Source organism: Rhamphochromis sp. 'chilingali', assembly GCF_963969265.1.
Source record: "Rhamphochromis sp. 'chilingali' genome assembly, chromosome: 7".
Taxonomy (NCBI): domain Eukaryota; kingdom Metazoa; phylum Chordata; class Actinopteri; order Cichliformes; family Cichlidae; genus Rhamphochromis; species Rhamphochromis sp. 'chilingali'.
Window position 1 is genome coordinate 4228432 of NC_137934.1, and position 16514 is coordinate 4244945.

Consider the following 16514-nt stretch of genomic DNA (forward strand, 5'->3'; position numbering starts at 1 on the left):
GAGAGATTACTTGATATACAGTGAAAATGCACTCATCCAGTTTAATTATTCAGATGGATTTTTTGTACACTTAGTCTTGTCTACTATCTTAATACTCCAAACAACTTTCCGAGAGACCCTTTAGAAATGTTCTCTCAGCACAATCCAAACCAGCAAATTAAAAACCCTTTACCACCAAGTAGATGGTTGGGTTTATAAGTCACAGGTTAAAAGACAAGAATTTCTAATTTACCCTAGGTCCAACAGGAGAATTTTATTATCTATCCATCTTAATCCTCCAGCATAAAAAAGCAACACTTAATTAAAAACAGAAGAGTAATAATCCTTAAGTTCATTGCTTTGAGTGAAAAATAAGACTTAAAAAAAAAAAAAAAAAGGCACAAAGGCAGACTGACACTTCTATATGGATTTATAACTGCATGAGTATGAGTGGACAACTTTGTGTCAATAACTGCTTTCACCGAGCTCTGCAAACGTGTGATTTTGTTTTGGACTAAACAAAAACCAGTTGCAAGAGTTGCTGGGTCATGGTCACATTTAAACAGTGTAAGGATCTGAAACGCTTAGGTTCTTCTAAACATTTTTCTTGCAAGTGTTTACGGCGATCAGCACTTTGGTGTCTGCTTGTTAAATCACCGAGAGCTACGCTTTCTTAGTTTTCATAAAAGTTCCTAAAAGATTCTTTTAAAAACAGTTTGTTTAAAGAGTTCTTTACCAACTTCAATAGTTATTGCTGTTAAAAATTATCTTCAAGTTCCACTGGCAGCCTGAGATAATCATTTTGACTTTCTTTTACCAGAATTCCACTTTTCCATACCATTTAACATCCATCATTTAACATGATAAATGCCAACTCTGCTTCAAAAATCTGACAGCCAGCAAGGCCACGTCACACACACCTCTAAATGAGAACGTGTTCACAAAATGCTTAGTCCTTGGAGCTTTAGGACAAAAGTGATTCATAATATTGACGAAGACTCCAAATCCTTCCCTATCAGGATGGACGCTGCTAACTTACCACGTGAAATCCACCAATTTTACAATCTAGTACTACAAGTGCGGAATGTAAAAATTACAGTAAAATGTATCTTTGTGTTAAGTTAACAAAAGTGTCAAAAGTAACAAAACTAGAAGTACAGTGAGAACTACTGTCAAACCAAATGGCTTTTCAATGATCTACAACCATTTCATTTAAGGAAGATTTTAGAGGCAAACACAAGCTGCTCCCCTAAAACCCCCTTTTCTACCTTTACAAAGTAAAACATTTACTACATGGCTATTCTTAGGCACCACCCATGCATGGACAGGAAGTGTAGGGGGTGGGGGTGAAAACAAGAATCACAAGACAGACCTCAAGTGTTTTTGGTGTGGCGTGGCTCCTATCACATGGGACTGAAAGACAGGACTGGCCTTTCCATGTTAGCATTTTCTACCATTTATCTTGGCTCCTTGGCAAATAAAGCAGGCTTTATTTGCCCGTTGTCATAAATGTGGTCTATGACTTGGCTGGTTCTGAGGGGGTTTACCCATGAATGTGATATTAGGAAGGTGTCTAGGCAGTCAGATTAATGTCTGGACAACTTTTAAAGAAAGACAAAAAAAAAATAATGCTGGTAGTTGCCATGTATTTGCTCACATGATGCTTCTTCTCTGCCTTAGACAGAGCTGAGCCATCTGAAGAGCGGCTTATAAATACAATAAGCTGATATGCAAATATCAACTGAATTGATAATGAAAATAAATTTAACCAAGTGGACTTCACATTATAGCGGATCTTAAAATTGGTCCTTCACACACCCATGTTGACAGTATGGGCTTTATCCTGATTAACAGTGTTTATCATTGCCCGTTCAGTCTTTATGGATGTGGACTTTAGAGGGGATCTTCAGAAACTAAACTGGACTCAGAGTCTGGCTTCTTCTCAACAGGGACCTCTAGAGGGCACTCTGAGGTCATCGTGTGAGGTGCAGAGCAGGTTTGAGGACGAAGAGGAGATGATGATGAGGGAGGTGCGGGCTTTTATTCTGGTAATTTTAGTGCAGCCGCTTCTGGTTTCATCTTGAAATACTGGTTAAACCGCAGGACTGCATATCTGATTGTAAAGTAGAGACACACAGCAGCAGTGCCAGCAGTGAGATAAATATGTACGTGACATGTTACCACGAAATGCCAGTGCAAAAATAACAGAACATCCTGAAATATCCATGTGGATGCTTAACATTTTGTTCTTAAACGTGATTAAGTTACTAAATTGTGCTTGCCACACCAAGATATAACGGCTCAAAGAAAAGTGTGCTCGCTAGATTATTTAAAGATGGCAACTTACCCCAAGAAGTCAAAGTCGATGGTGGAGAATCTGGCCTGAATCAGAGCCCAGAGACCCCAGAAAAAATGAGAAGCCTTGGCAAAAAGGAGACAGAGAGAGAAAGGTTCACCGTGTGCTCACAGTCTAAAAGTACATGTCATTTCCAATTATCGAACATGACACACACAAGTACGTATAAAACTAGAGGCCCTATGGCAGCAATTACAAACAGCTCACACAGAAATACAATTGTTTCAGTTGCCCATCCTCCACACTGCCCTCTATTCCTCTTTAGAGTAAACAAGGCAGAATCTGTCTCACGGGACAACGGCGAGTCTCACCAAGGCTGCAAGTTATCTTTAGTTATTGTTACCCATGTGGTGGCTAGATTAGTGAGTGTGTCAGTCATCCTTCTCTCATATTCAGAGCAGGTAGTTTATGTCTGTGTGATCTGTATAACATGCACCACTCTGACCCAACAGCTTACAGTGTGGAGAATCATTCAGAACAAGCCCTAAGGACCTCACTGTACTTGGTCAATGTCTAATGTTAATGCTTTATTTTTGACCATTTTGGGGGAAAGGCTGAATTATACAGAAGTAACATTTGTCTGTTCAGGTAACTATTTTATCTTTTTAAACTACAGAGTAAATATTTGTACTAGTTCAAGACTTCAAGTGACAAGTTTGCTTTGCAGGCGGTTCCTATTATTTTCTCCAAAGCACATGTGCGTTTAGTCACACAAAATAAATGTGGGTGATCGATACCATTACTAGAATACTGTTGGAGTTCTTAATAGAGTTTGTTTTGTGATAAACAACATTTGATGAGAGACACAATATAAAGTGCACCTTTGTGGCCAATCCCTCACAGTAACACTAATATACCAGATTTATAGTAAGCTGGTGATACGGTAGCTCAAATACTTAATCCAGAAAGGCTAAAATAAAAAAATAAAATAAATGCAGCTTGGTCTGATAAACTGTAGACCAGGTGCAGCTTTACTGTAACAGTGCAAACATTCGGCTTAAAATGATTATTTTACTGAAGCCAGGCTGTGTCTGTTGTGTTCACTTCACATCCAACTACCAATCCATCCATTATTGAGTAGATGACGCTGGACCAACTACAAATACTTACCAGGGCAAACTGGTTGACTTGGACATAGAGGCTCTCCACTTCTCTGTCAGTGACTGCACTACCTTGGCCTTTGTGTTCCTTATAGGCTTCGAGATAAGAATGCAGCCACTGAAGCTGAAAGTCCCGCCCAGGGTAGTGACTATAGTCCACTTCATTCAGGCCTATAAAACAGAAATAATAGTAAATATTGTGCATCTATACCATAGCAAAGCAGCAAACACAAATTACTTTCACATATGTGAGTGGTTTGAGTTACACTTACCAGCAAACTCATTGAAATGGTTCCCAATGTCATAGGCTTGGTAATTGTACCCAGTGTACTCGTAGTCAATGAACTTTACATTCCCTGGGAACAGAAGCGTCATCATTTAGACAAAGACACGAGGAGGCAGACATTACAATGATTATGTTGCATTTCCCTTTGATAACTCAGAATGTCAAGGTTTTTCATGTAATTTCCTATCTTTCTGACTTCCTAACTGGACTGGCACGGTTACTGAGCTAGTTTTAAGGGCTGATGAGTAAGAGTTTGCATTTTGAATGTAGCAGAAGTGTTGAGGAACAGACAATTTTGATGAAACAAACATCAAGATGTGCATGTCTGTGTTCATTTAAAAGCTGAGTTATAAATCTTAAGGCAGCTGGAACATATTAGCAGAAATCAAAGAGTACAGAGCATGCTGTAATACGTGAAACATGTGCAAATGGTAAAGGAAAAGGAGCAGAGCCTGCTTCTCAGAGAAGATTTGTTTTGGACACAAACACAGAGTAAAAGGAAAATGGCCAAGTCAATGTTATGCTTTGAAGACAGAAACAAGGAAAACGGGGCACAGGGAACAAAAGGAGGAAGATAATAAAATACAAAGAGATACAAAGAAGAGAGACATTTCACACACGTGAAATAAGTAGCCGGTGAGCAGCCAAAGCAAATGTACAGCAACCACACTATTTGATCCATGCTCTCAGAAAGTTCAAGTTCCACGTACTTACAAGCACAAGTCAACTTACAAGTTCTAAGAAACTACGCACCAGCAGTGATGATGGCTGAAGACAAACAGGAGCAACAACTCTCAGCTTAACTGAGAGCTTCAGACAAATTCTCGTGATGTGTATGAGTCACACACACACGCCCATAAGTGCACACACAAAATCCCACACAGCCGCTAATGTAGGCACCAGTTTCAGGCCAGGTTTGCAAAATATATGCACTTATATTTACTGTCATTTGGAATCTGATGTAAGAGCATGGAAGGTAAAATTCAAAGAATATGGTGCTGCGTGAGTGCATCTGCAGGTTGCTGAAAATGTGATTTCACTGCACAGACAATGAACAAAGAGAGAAGCATCCAGTCAAAGTCAAAATGCAAACACTTACTTTCACAAGCCCAGTTGTTACAGAGACATTAACAAATACAGATTTTTTTTTTTAACAGTACTTTTAATTAAATGTCTCTACTCTACTAATTATTTTTGGCTTTAGCTAGCTTCTTTACCCTAGTGTATGGAACATTAGATTTTGAGTTGGTGCTGGACTACAAAGAAAGACACTTTGAGGTGGGTTACCAGCCGGCGTGTGGGTCCTAGCGGGACACAACTGAACACCTCCGGGCAGTGGCTATAGCCCCCCTGTGCAGCAGATGAAAAGGTTGGGGCAAACATCTTTCACACATGCTCACTCTCACTGACAGTTGTCTTTTAGCCATTCTTTCACACCCATTCCATCAAGCCTAACCACCACCCCTTGACTTAACACTCCCCTTCATCACTCCCTTCCTATTGGTCCGCTGAATATCCAATAGCCTAACATCACTACTGCTTCTGCAAAGTAGCTCTGAGAGGCTTGCTGTTAGCTGCTGAGCTGCAGACTTACAGGGCTTTGGGCCAGAGTCAAGAGATTTGGTTTTTTTGAAAAAGAAAAATCTGAGCAACAGTTAGAGGAGTGGGGAGAGTAAAAGATCCTGTGACTGGGACCGAGAGACAGGAACAAGCAGGAAAATGTAATACAGCCTTTGTTATAAGTGTGCGACAGCTTAAAAAAAAAAACAAAAAAAAAACAAAAACAAGAAAACAAGAAAAAAAGATGACCGCTTCCAGCTCTTTTGTTTATCAATGCAGGAAGTGGTAGCTTTTCTGCTGTCACGTTAGCAGACAAGTGGTTTCAAGTCAGCAGCTACAGCTGAACAGAAGTGACAGGAAGTGGCATGGAAGTCATTCAGTTTCTTTTTATGCCAACTCAACAAAAGGGTGTAAGTGCACTATAAGACAGCAACTGCATTTACAAAAACGACACCTTAGACAACTGAGTGGGCGCAGCCAGAAATACAATAAAGTTTGCTTGGAGCTGAAAGGCCCAGAGTTTATTGTGGTGTCATTCCATTACAGTTGTCATTTGTACGTGTGGTTTAGTTCTGTTTGGATGTTTGAGGGAGATACAATTACACTAGATCTTTTTATCCAGTACTTATTGAAGATTGCAATATGCTTCTGCAATTCCACAAACATGCATATTGAGTGCCCAAACTTTTACATGCCTATACAAGAAATTAACTTTAGAGTACAGGCTCCAGGCAATGTTGCATTTCTGTGTGGAGGAATTTAAGAGTGTTGCATTGTCATGCAAAGCCGGGTGACACCAGAACTTTTCCCTTGCTCAGCCTTCGCCTGATGTGCAACACAGATTTTATTCAAGTTCTATAAGTGGCAACACTCTCTCAGAAATATATTTGTATGCAGGAGTTTTTTTTAGGCGCGCCCTGGCAAAATGTTTTTTCACAAGCTTTATAGTTATATCTTTTTATTGAAAGTTAGATTATATTCTTTATTGTTACTGTCAACTATTCCCATGAAAAGACAATTACTAAGAATGACTTACACATTGTTATTTTTTGACTTTTTAAGCCAGACCTCCAAAAATTGCTACAATTCTTTACCCATTTCAAATAAGTCTCAGTGGTTTTCTTTAAATTGTTTTCAGTCACAAGAGTAAAATAGTGAATTTGTTGACATGACCAGCCAATGAACACACATTTAGTGCAATTAGGAGCATCTATTAGAGCAATTTGTGAGAAATGTATTGTTAAAAATGAAGTAACTAGGTAGTAAATGCCAACAACACCTTAACTCATACTGTATTTCTCATGAACAAAAGTTGGTCTAGACTTGAACCACATTTGAGGGCTTCATTTTAAATCCACTGTGCTATATTACACATGAAATAATCCCAAAACATGGACCTTTAGCTGTACCTGGATTCAGTGTGGATCTTATCATGGGGTTAGTTTACAGAAAAAAAAAAAAAAAAACAGAATACTGTATCACCACGTCCTTTTCTTTCTAGTGATTAATAGTGACAAAAAACAAAAACAAAAAAAAAAAAACTGTGAAGAGAAGCAGAAAGCAGCTTTAAAATTTAGCCATTTGAGTGGTGCTCAGAGTTACTTACAGCAAAGACACCTATAAAAACGGGTGTGTAATAACCAGTACTTTAGGAACAATAGTTTGTCAGATGGACAACTGTTGGCCAAGTAGCAAAAGGAAGGTGACAGGAAGATAGTTTAGATAGTTGGCTCCTACTGCTGCCATGAACTCATCCAGATTAGTCTGAGGAGTGGGCAGAGTATGCGAGGGCCCTCAGAGCCGACCGTGTGTGAGGTCTGTCTCTCTCCATTGCCTCCCTGGGGCAGGGTGGGGCAGCCACAGCCTCTGCTGTTATTCCTGAGGGAGAAAGGCTAGACACAAGGAGCTGTAAGAAGGGTCTCGCCCCTCGTCACACACTGACGAGGGGGCTGACAGCTCTTAAACAACCCCCCTCCCACATACATAAATCCACTGGATTCATAGGCTGGTATAATTGCAGTAGCTCAGTGCACAAGTAAGTTTACCCGAAGACTGTTTGCTTCACATTCACACCAACAAAAATGGCAACATAGCACCAAAAACATATGCTGCCAGTAACACAGACTATGTATGTAGCATGATGCAATGATGCTGCTTTTTCAAGCTGATAACATTTCTAATTGTATTTTCAACACAGAATTAGAACGACAGATTAGACAAATTTAGAAAACAGAATAAATCCATGAGTCAAGGCTTTTCTCTTTGCACAACTTTTTACCCTAACAGCCATGACTTTTTACTAGGTATTTTGTATTCTTGTACAGCACTTTGGTCAACGTTCCTGTTGTAATTAAATGTACTATATAAATAAATAAACTATAACTATGACTTTGGAGAAATGATTTAATCAAGAGCCTTAGCCAAACTCACAGATTGTCTTGTCTGACCGTTCTTATTCTACAGCTACCGTCCAATGCAAACACTGGCAATGAGTGTAGCATGTGACTAGGGTTGAAATCATCTAATTAATGCAATCATATCTGGGTACAGGGAGCAGTGTAGTTCGCACTCAGTCACACAGAAAAGTATGCGACTACACCCCGTCATACTCACCTTCCTTCTGGTTATAGATGATGTTTTTGCAGAGAAGGTCGTTGTGGCAGAGAACGACGGGGGAGCCGAGCACAGACAAGCTCTGCTGGAGCCACAACAGCTCTTCTCTGAGGCTCCGTGCGCTGGGAACCTCCCTGCTCAACCTGAAAGAGGCAGAGAGTTTACAAGTTGGTTACAAAGTTATTCATAGACTGCTCAAAAAAAAAAAAAATTAAAGGACACAGATCAGATCTCAATTTAGAGGAGGGGGGGGCTTATATCTATACTGATACGAACTGGGTAGCACGTTAAAAACAAAAGAGTTAATCTATTGGAGTGAGGTCCAAGGACTTTGTCTCGCTACCTAATGGCTTTCAGGGTGCTGCTGCCTAGCCAATTCTGGTATTCTAATACAATTGCCAGTCGGGCTCCACGGCGCTGGGCAGTGAGCATAGAGTCCACTAAAGGACTTTAGGACCTCAGGTTTTTTTGTAGAGTTCTGGTAGTGCTCATCCTGCTCCTACTTCCACAAAGGAGCGAATACCAGTCCTGCTGATGGGTTAAGGACTTTCTATGGCCCTCTCCAGCTCTCACAGAATCTCCTTCATGCTCTTGAGACGGTGCTGAGAGACACACCAAACCTTCAGGTAATGACACATATTAATGTGCCATCCTGGAGGAGTTGGACTACCTGTGCAACCCCTGTACGGTCCAGGCATCACCTCATGATAGCAGTAGTGACGCTAACCCTAGCCAAACATAAAACTAGTGAAAACAAACAAACAACAAAAACAGTCAGTCCCTCTTTTGTTCATTTCTTTCACAGCAAAGCAGCTGAGACTGCTTAACAGCCACCTCTGCTACTTAACTGACCAGATCAACATCCCAGAAGTTTAACTGACTTGATGTTGTACTCTGATTGAAAAGTGTTACTTTTTTGAGCAGTATTCAATGGGAGATGGAGATGGATAAGTCAGTATGGGGAACCTGAAAGTAGAGGTAGAAACAGAAGTATGGGAGAAAACAGGAACAGAACAACAGGCACTAGAAGGCATGAAAATCAAATGTGGCACTTTATGAGGTGCAAATAGGTACAAGTAGTCTATTTTTGTAGTGTATTGTTAATTTAAATGCAAATACGTATATCACACTTGTCAGTAAAGCCCAGAATGACAAAACGAAACTGAGCAGAAAACAAATAAAGAAGGTGGCTAAGTATCACTACAGGAATTAAAAAAGAAATAAAAATCAGAGATTAAAACTATCAGTTGTTGTATTAAGAGCATCTTTACAACTAATAGCGTTACATTAGAACCTTTTATCAGTGGCATCACTGCTTAAACTGCAGTAAGCACAAATCGTGAACACCAGGAACAGAAAATAGACACTGTTCCCACAACACTCACTGGAAGAGAGTTTTGCTCTGTACTTCCTGTTTGGATTGGATTCTTAAAAGACTCGTGTTAAATGAATTCCTTTTCTTTGTTACTTGTAGAATGTGGCAAGAAATTGGAAAGAAGAGTATTCAGTGTCCGTGCTCATTAAACATTCCGACACTTCAGTAAACAAGACTCGAGATGCCACGCCTCTTACACTCTGACTCAACTTAATAGTATTTCTTACAGTATTAATATTTGCTTGACCTGCATGGAACAGCATATAAAGCAAATGTTTGTTTTGGATTCATTTTAAGTGCCAGTAGATTTGAAGGCAGCTATTACTGTTAGACAAAACGGCAAAAGCACGTGAGGGAGACACTGTAATCATAACTCATTTTTATGTTACGCAGCCCCTCTTTTTTTAAGCCATAAATGAGCTACTTTACTATTCTAGGTTGCTGGTCATTGATGTAGCAAAACTTAGGGAAAGATGTGCATAGTCTCTTGGGAATGCAAAACAAATGTCCTGAAACTATGCAAAGGACTTGACGTACTTCCCCAGATACGATCGCCTGATAAATATCCCTGTGTTTTGTCTTTAAAACCTGAGGGATCATGTGACTCACAGATAAAGCTATGAGGTCATATCACGCCATGCTGATAAAAAGGCGTGGCAAATTCATTTTCAGAACTTAATAAAGTCTTTAAAAATACCAAAACCTAAACATAATAGTAGTAATAAACATTACATAACCACTTTTCTTACAATGCCAACTCTTGATTCTTGATCCTGTATGAAACAGTCAATTGAAGTCATGTGTGAAAAAAGGGACATATACATAGTGTAAGCGAGCTGAACAATATATGAAATGCATTTCACTTCTTTAGACAGTAGAAGTGAAACTTAACTGGGCTTTGAGACATATGAGAACCTGAGTACTAACCAGCTCTCTAACAGATCTGGCAGACTAAGTCTGATCTATGTGGTCTCACCTGGCATTCTGCTCAGGGTCCTTGAAGGATTTGGGGATGAGAGTAAAGTACTTGCCCATCTTCAGCCACAGGTCAGACTGGGGTAACCAGCCATTATGGGCGTGTATGGCGTGGTACCTGGCCAGCTGCCTAGCAATGAGCCTGCAAGGTAGAAAACAAGAAGACTGTAACTACAACAGCAAGCAGCAACACACAAATGGGCTATAAAAGGAGGGGAATTGCTTTAACTTTATTATGGATCAGATTATGCAGTCTTGTCAGTAAGTAATTATTTAAAAAAAAAGAAACCTGCTTTCAAAAAGTTATTAAAGTTAAAGCTAACAGCATTTAATGTGTCTTATTTAAACTCGTGGTATATTTCAAGAAAAATTAAAAACCTTACAACTGAAAATGAACTTATTCTGTTCTCAAAAACTGATTTCTGGGATGTAGTCAATTGCTGTCTTTATGGCTTTTCCCAGTTAACTGAATGGAATTGACTGCTTCATACTCTTTCTGCAAGTTGTTATAGACTGTAACTGAGAGCCATGCAATCACATGGTTCATGTCATTTTTGTAAAGGGAAGAAAAAAAAAAAAGCTACATCCAGCTAAAAGGCTAATATTTGGAGCCTAGAATGTGCCGATACAATCAACCAAAACACTGGTGCAGGTATTGCACAACTCTGTTCAGAATCTATTTTTAGCCTCAGACAGGTAGGCGGTGAGGTGGCAGAGCATACAACACCCAAAGTCAAGTGACACTGTAGAAGCTCCATTTTGCAATGCAAGATTTTTTATTTATTTTTTTACCTAAAAACAGGCTGGCTGCGAATGTGCTCAGGCTCCAGTGCAGTTCCTTGCAGAAATTCATAGCACAGACCATTGTTGAAGGTACAGTAAAGGCGTGGGGCACAGCAGTGTGCATGCAGTACTCTGAAACCCTTCACCTCATTTTCCCTATCGATCAGCAGTTCTGTTTTGTTGCCATAAATACGGACCAGAACCACATCCTGCATGGTTGCACCCACGTAGCAGCCAAGCAGTTTATTGGTTATTCCATCTGTGAAAAACTGCAGAGGGGAAGACAAGAGCAGAGGACAGATTAATCAGTGGGATTTCATCTGTCCCATTCTTCAAAATTTGAACTTGACACCTACAATTAGAGGAAGTGGAACTGTCCACATGATTCTATTTAAATTCTGAGCCTGAGAGCCCACACCTTTTTGGCGTTACATAAGTTCTGAGAGGCGTCAGAAGTGGCAAAATACTGCAAAACAAAGCGGAATCCTACAAAAATTTGGGTTGTGTCATTTTGGCTGATTTTCGCTTTACAATCTCTGAACACTTTTGTAAAGGTTGAGGGGTCAGCATACCAACCCTAATTGTTTACTCCATCTAGGATTGACGGAGAATGACAGGACTGTCAGGAATTTTATTTTCCATTAGATAGCAATGGCTGGCATTTGCTGACTCCCCACTTTGAGCTCATTGATGAATAATACAGGCAAGAACAGCAGACGCCCTGACAAGCTTTCATTCTCACTATTTACCAAACACCTCCACTTTGTTCGCAAAAAGGAAAATACCACTTTCTGGGTGTCTGTTTATAGTTGTAATGTATACATGTCACACTGTTATCCTGCAGGGTAACGTAAAGTGTTAAACTTTGGAAGATCAATTTGCACTCTCATAAGATTAGATTAAGCCTCTTATGTAAATAGCCCACAGTCATGTTGCGTTTCGAGTCAGTATTTCTTCCTGAACCTTACGTTTAATACATACTTCAATACTGTACTACTGTTAACGCATTCTGTTAAAAAACAAACAATCGACTGCCTTTTATTCGTGAAATCATAAACATAGTAAACTGAAAATATCCACGTCATGACACTTTATTATGCATAGCATCTTTTTAATAGTGCAGGCCATTGAAACACAAAGCTGCAGTTGTCTGATGTCTTGAACTGCAAACTGGAATAGTTCGGTTAAAACGTGTTCCGAATATAGCCAGATATGTGTGTCACGGGTTAATATGGTTTGACGGTCACACCCTGACACAGCGTAGCATCAGCATCCACTGAGTGAGGACAATATAAAAGTGTGTGCTGCATAAGGGTGTGTGGGAAGAATAAGCAGCATGAACATTTACTTGCAACAAGAACATCTAGCGAACAGTTTAGCGTCGGCGATATTATGAGCCCGCATCTGCGCAGTCAAATCAATCGTTCTTTAGCGCAGTCCCTACATAAACGTACACTTGCAATTTCTTTCTTTCTTTCGGTTTTCTTTTTTTTTTTTTTTTTTTTTTCATTTTTTGCGTGTGTCGTGTAACGAAAAAAACCAAACAAACAATAAGACATACAAATTTAAAGATCAACTATTCACTGCGTTCATTTCCTGGTTTGGTGGTTTGGTGGCGACTCACAAAAATCCGACCTGTTTAACCGTTAACAGTTAATGTACGACACCAGTAAATATTTAACATCGGCAACAGTTTTTAAGTGGTTTACTCCTTAATAGCTAACGTCCCTTTTTTTAAACGGTAAAGTTATAAATACTTGATATGTGGGAGAATTAAAAGCTATGGTAAAAATCAGTAAATATTTCACATGAAATGAAAGTGCGTGTAATGAAATAAACCGCACCTTCATTTTGATCTCGAACGGCCTCCAGCTTGGTCTCAGCTCCTTCATCAGTTTCAGTGCACCAGGTCTGTAGTCGTTCTCGTCAACTGTCACATCTATTTTGGGCACAGCGGGAGCCTCGTCGGGAACATGGATGTAGCTAGCCATAGCGGAGTCGATATTTGTTGAAATACTTGAAATATTATTATTATTATTTTGTTGTTGTTCTTAAACTGCAGTGCACCTATCTGCTTCCAAATGCGCAATGTATGAAACTGCTCGAAGACCAGCACAGGGTATATAATCCCTGAGTCCTTGCTGTGCGGCAACGCCTCTCAAAAAGCCCCACCCACCAGGGGAAAAAAGATGTTCTCCTGATGCATGCTGGTAATCGAATGACCAAAAGAAGCGCATGCTCAAAGACTTAGCGCGCACCGGTGGCGGAGCTTAATTTTTAAAAATGACATCCTGCTCATGGAAAAAAAACCAAGTCATGTTAATTAATTGGCAGAGATGCAATGCAAGCAAAAACAACAACAACAACAAATTACCAGATAAAAAACGAACAGCAATCAAATACATCACTCAAAATCCTCGACCTTTTTTGATTATTTTTATTTTGCGGCGGCGGCGGTCGCTGGTGTTACACACAAGCGTACACTTTTGCATGAGCAAACCGTCACGCTACTGCCGTCACATCCGCAATCTACTTGAATGAAATCCTCTGCGTGACACGTCTGGGCTTAACGTTAAACGTTTACGCTAAAAGTGAGACGACTAATTTAGGCCGACAAGGAGAGGGTAAATCTGCTTAAATATCTGTATTAATGAAGCCACTCAACCAGTACTAACGTTATAACTTTTCAATAAAAACTAAAAGTGTATCCGTCACTAAGATAGTGATCGCTATGTCAAGTCTTATTCGTAGCACGATGGATACGCCTTGCGTTTTTACAGTCTGATCTTTATCTAAGTCACAGCCAAAGACAATGCACACACATCAATTGGACTTTTCCAGTATTTACTGGAATACTGAGTATTGATTTACAACCACTACTAGGAACTGAGTACTGTATTCCAATAAAACAGATGAGATGTTTGTAGACAGCCCGGGTGTTCACCAGTTTACATAAATAAAAAAAAAAGCCTGTAAGTGCGGTGGGGAAAGTCACATTATAAGGACAGCATGAATACTCATCTCAAATCCTTTAATTTTGAATGATGAAATCTTCATAAAGTGAGAGAGATAACCATAATAGTCTACTTTGAGCAAGGAGTTGGCAGTAGTAGGAAGGAAGAACGCCCTTTAAAAGGAAGAGCTCTTTTGCAGAACCAGGCTCAGGAAGGCAATCTTAGAGGCAAACACAACTGGACTTCATGAGGTTTTTGCAGATATTTTGGTTCTTTAGTTCTACAACAACACCTAGTGGGGTCAGTTGCTTTGGAGTTGTTACTGAGAGTCGTTAACCCACTATTTATTTATTTACCGTGTGATAACAGACATAGGACATGCCAGTCGACAGGTGAAACCTCTGTGAGATGTTACAGAGTATAGCATGGTGGAAAAGGATGGAGAGAATCGCCCCCTAAGCTTTTGGGTTGGCATTTCTTTAGATTTTGTTTTGTATTAATTGCATGCTTTGGTGTTTTTTTGTGTTTGATGTGAGGTGTGGGCCACACCCATGTGGGAGTGGAGATTCTACTCTAGTCCAGCTGCCAGCTATTTGGAGTTGAATACAGGGAGCAGCTGATTGGGGATGATTGGAGCCCTTCTCTATAAAGGGGAGAGGAAACAGAAAGTAGGGGTTGTTGTTGTTTTTTTTAGTAGGACACTGGTGAAGCAGGGAAGCCTCGAAGATCCAGGATGAAGTGTGCACATTTTAATGGAAAAGATTTTTAACCTGGCCTGGTTTTGCTTTTAAAATAAACTGAGGATGTTGGAGGGAGGACTCATTCTTATTGGGATGTGAGTGGATGTGCTAGAAGGCAGGAAAACAAACACTGGACTGGAGACTCTCTGTGCCCCTGACAAGGAAACTGGACCAGTTTTGGGGAAGTTCCAGCTCCCAGGATGTGATGTGGAGACCCAGCCTCGAACGAAGTCAGGCCTGAAAAGGTGGGTGGCAAGCCTTTTTGAGGAAGCTGCAGGATTGATACGTTTTGGCTGCTTGTTCTTCCAAGTGACCACCTTTCCCCTGTTTGTAACCAGGCTAACAACCCTGACCGCGGTGGCTTTGGGCCTTGGATTCCTGGCCAGAGTTGTGTCTTCAGCCAGTAGTTTTACCTGGAGAAAGAACAAATAAATCTTGTGTAACCCATTACAGTGTGCGTGTGGTGGTTCGTTACTGGTCAATATTAGAGCTACTACTTTCTTGTACGGAGGCCATTTTGGGCCTTACGTAACAGAGACATTGCCCAATCTCACCATTAAATTAGTTATTGACGTCACCTGAGGTAAGGTAAGAATGGGGATTGAAACGCCTAGGGAGGAGTCAGTCATTGTAAGTAGCTAATACCTGGTTTTCTAAGCCATCACCTCATTTTGAGAAAATTCATTCACAGAAACAATATTTGTTCATAGAAACCATCCTGTCTTCCTGGTCCAAAAGGTTAACATTGGGGTCCTCAAAAGAGTGCCCTTTGTCCTTAAGGCACAGATGTACACCTGAGTCTTGTCGTGTTGAGGTGGCTCTCCTATGTTGAGACATCTTTGCTGATATAATGAAGGCCCAGTTAAGGTTAACTGCATGTTTTAAGTGCTTTCTTTGCATTTATGTGTTCCTTTTCTTTCCCTTCTTCTTTAGAGGGAAAATGTTTTTGTCAGTGGTGTAGGGTCCTCAACACCCCAAGGTCCCACCACCCACTGGTGCTCCAGTGGGTGGGGGAGTCAAAGAATAGGTACTTTGTGTGCGTTTGTGGTTTTCTGATGAACTTCAGCATGGGAGGTTTCATCCTCCTCAATGCACCTGCAATCTATTCCCAACCCTGGGGTGTTTAAACCCCAAATCACACCCTGCCTCAGGTGACGTCAATAGCACACATAATGGTGAGGTTGAGCAATGTCTTACAATGGTTTCAACTGTCCTCTTGGTGATGGGTGCGACTGAACGGCAGGGGCACCTCCGGAAATTTTTTTTTTTTTTTTTTTTTTTTTTTTAGGGGTGGCCATATTAAAACAAATATAAATGTGCCAAAAAAATAATTTCCACTATTATATTATGCTGTTGTGAAATATAGGTTACTTGGAAAAGGACACATATATTCAGTTACCTCTTCTAAATGCTAAGATGAAAACAGAGCATTAGTAATGTCCTTAATTTATATATCCGCAAGGCCAGTAATGTTGTGGGGATGGAACTGGTGTCGGAGAGGCAGATGTTGTCTAAGATAAAGACAATGTTGGATAATACCTCCCGCCCACTCCATGACATGCTGGCTAGCCATAGAGCATGTTTAGTGGGAGACTGAGATTACCAAAAAGCACCACTGAATGACGCAGGAAATCATTCCTGCCTGTGGCCATCTCCCTGTACAACTCCTCCATCTAACACACTGTAAACACTGCAATAGTTACACCCTTTTTACACACGCTCTTTTCTACTCTGTAATATTCTTGTTGATTTTCTTGATATTTATTTATAATCACCTCTGTCAATCCTTGATA

The 16514-nt window shown here is 40.2% G+C and overlaps 1 protein-coding gene across 1 annotated transcript; it reads right to left on the minus strand.

Annotated features, from left to right (window-relative positions):
* Positions 1-346: 346 nt before the first annotated feature.
* On the minus strand, positions 347-13179 carry etnk1 (ethanolamine kinase 1). The gene is made up of 8 exons (XM_080886368.1): positions 12872-13179; positions 11037-11296; positions 10246-10386; positions 7895-8037; positions 3708-3791; positions 3446-3606; positions 2327-2400; positions 347-2092 (listed from the first exon to the last, which is right to left on the minus strand). The coding sequence occupies exons 1-8, from the start codon at positions 13016-13018 to the stop codon at positions 2020-2022; spliced, it is 1083 nt and encodes a 360-aa protein (XP_080742494.1). The 5' UTR covers positions 13019-13179; the 3' UTR covers positions 347-2019.
* Between the last annotated feature and the right edge of the window lie 3335 nt (positions 13180-16514).

Bases quoted from the DNA above. Each gene is read 5' to 3' on its own strand.
- etnk1 (XM_080886368.1), bottom strand. From the start codon at position 13,018: ATGGCTAGCTACATCCATGTTCCCGACGAGGCTCCCGCTGTGCCCAAA. The intron at 10,387-11,036 runs GTAAAAAAATAA...TCTACCTTGCAG, and splicing joins CGCAGCCAGCCTGTTTTTAG to GCTCATTGCTAGGCAGCTGG. The intron at 3,607-3,707 runs GTAAGTGTAACT...TCTGTTTTATAG, and splicing joins CCATTTCAATGAGTTTGCTG to GCCTGAATGAAGTGGACTAT.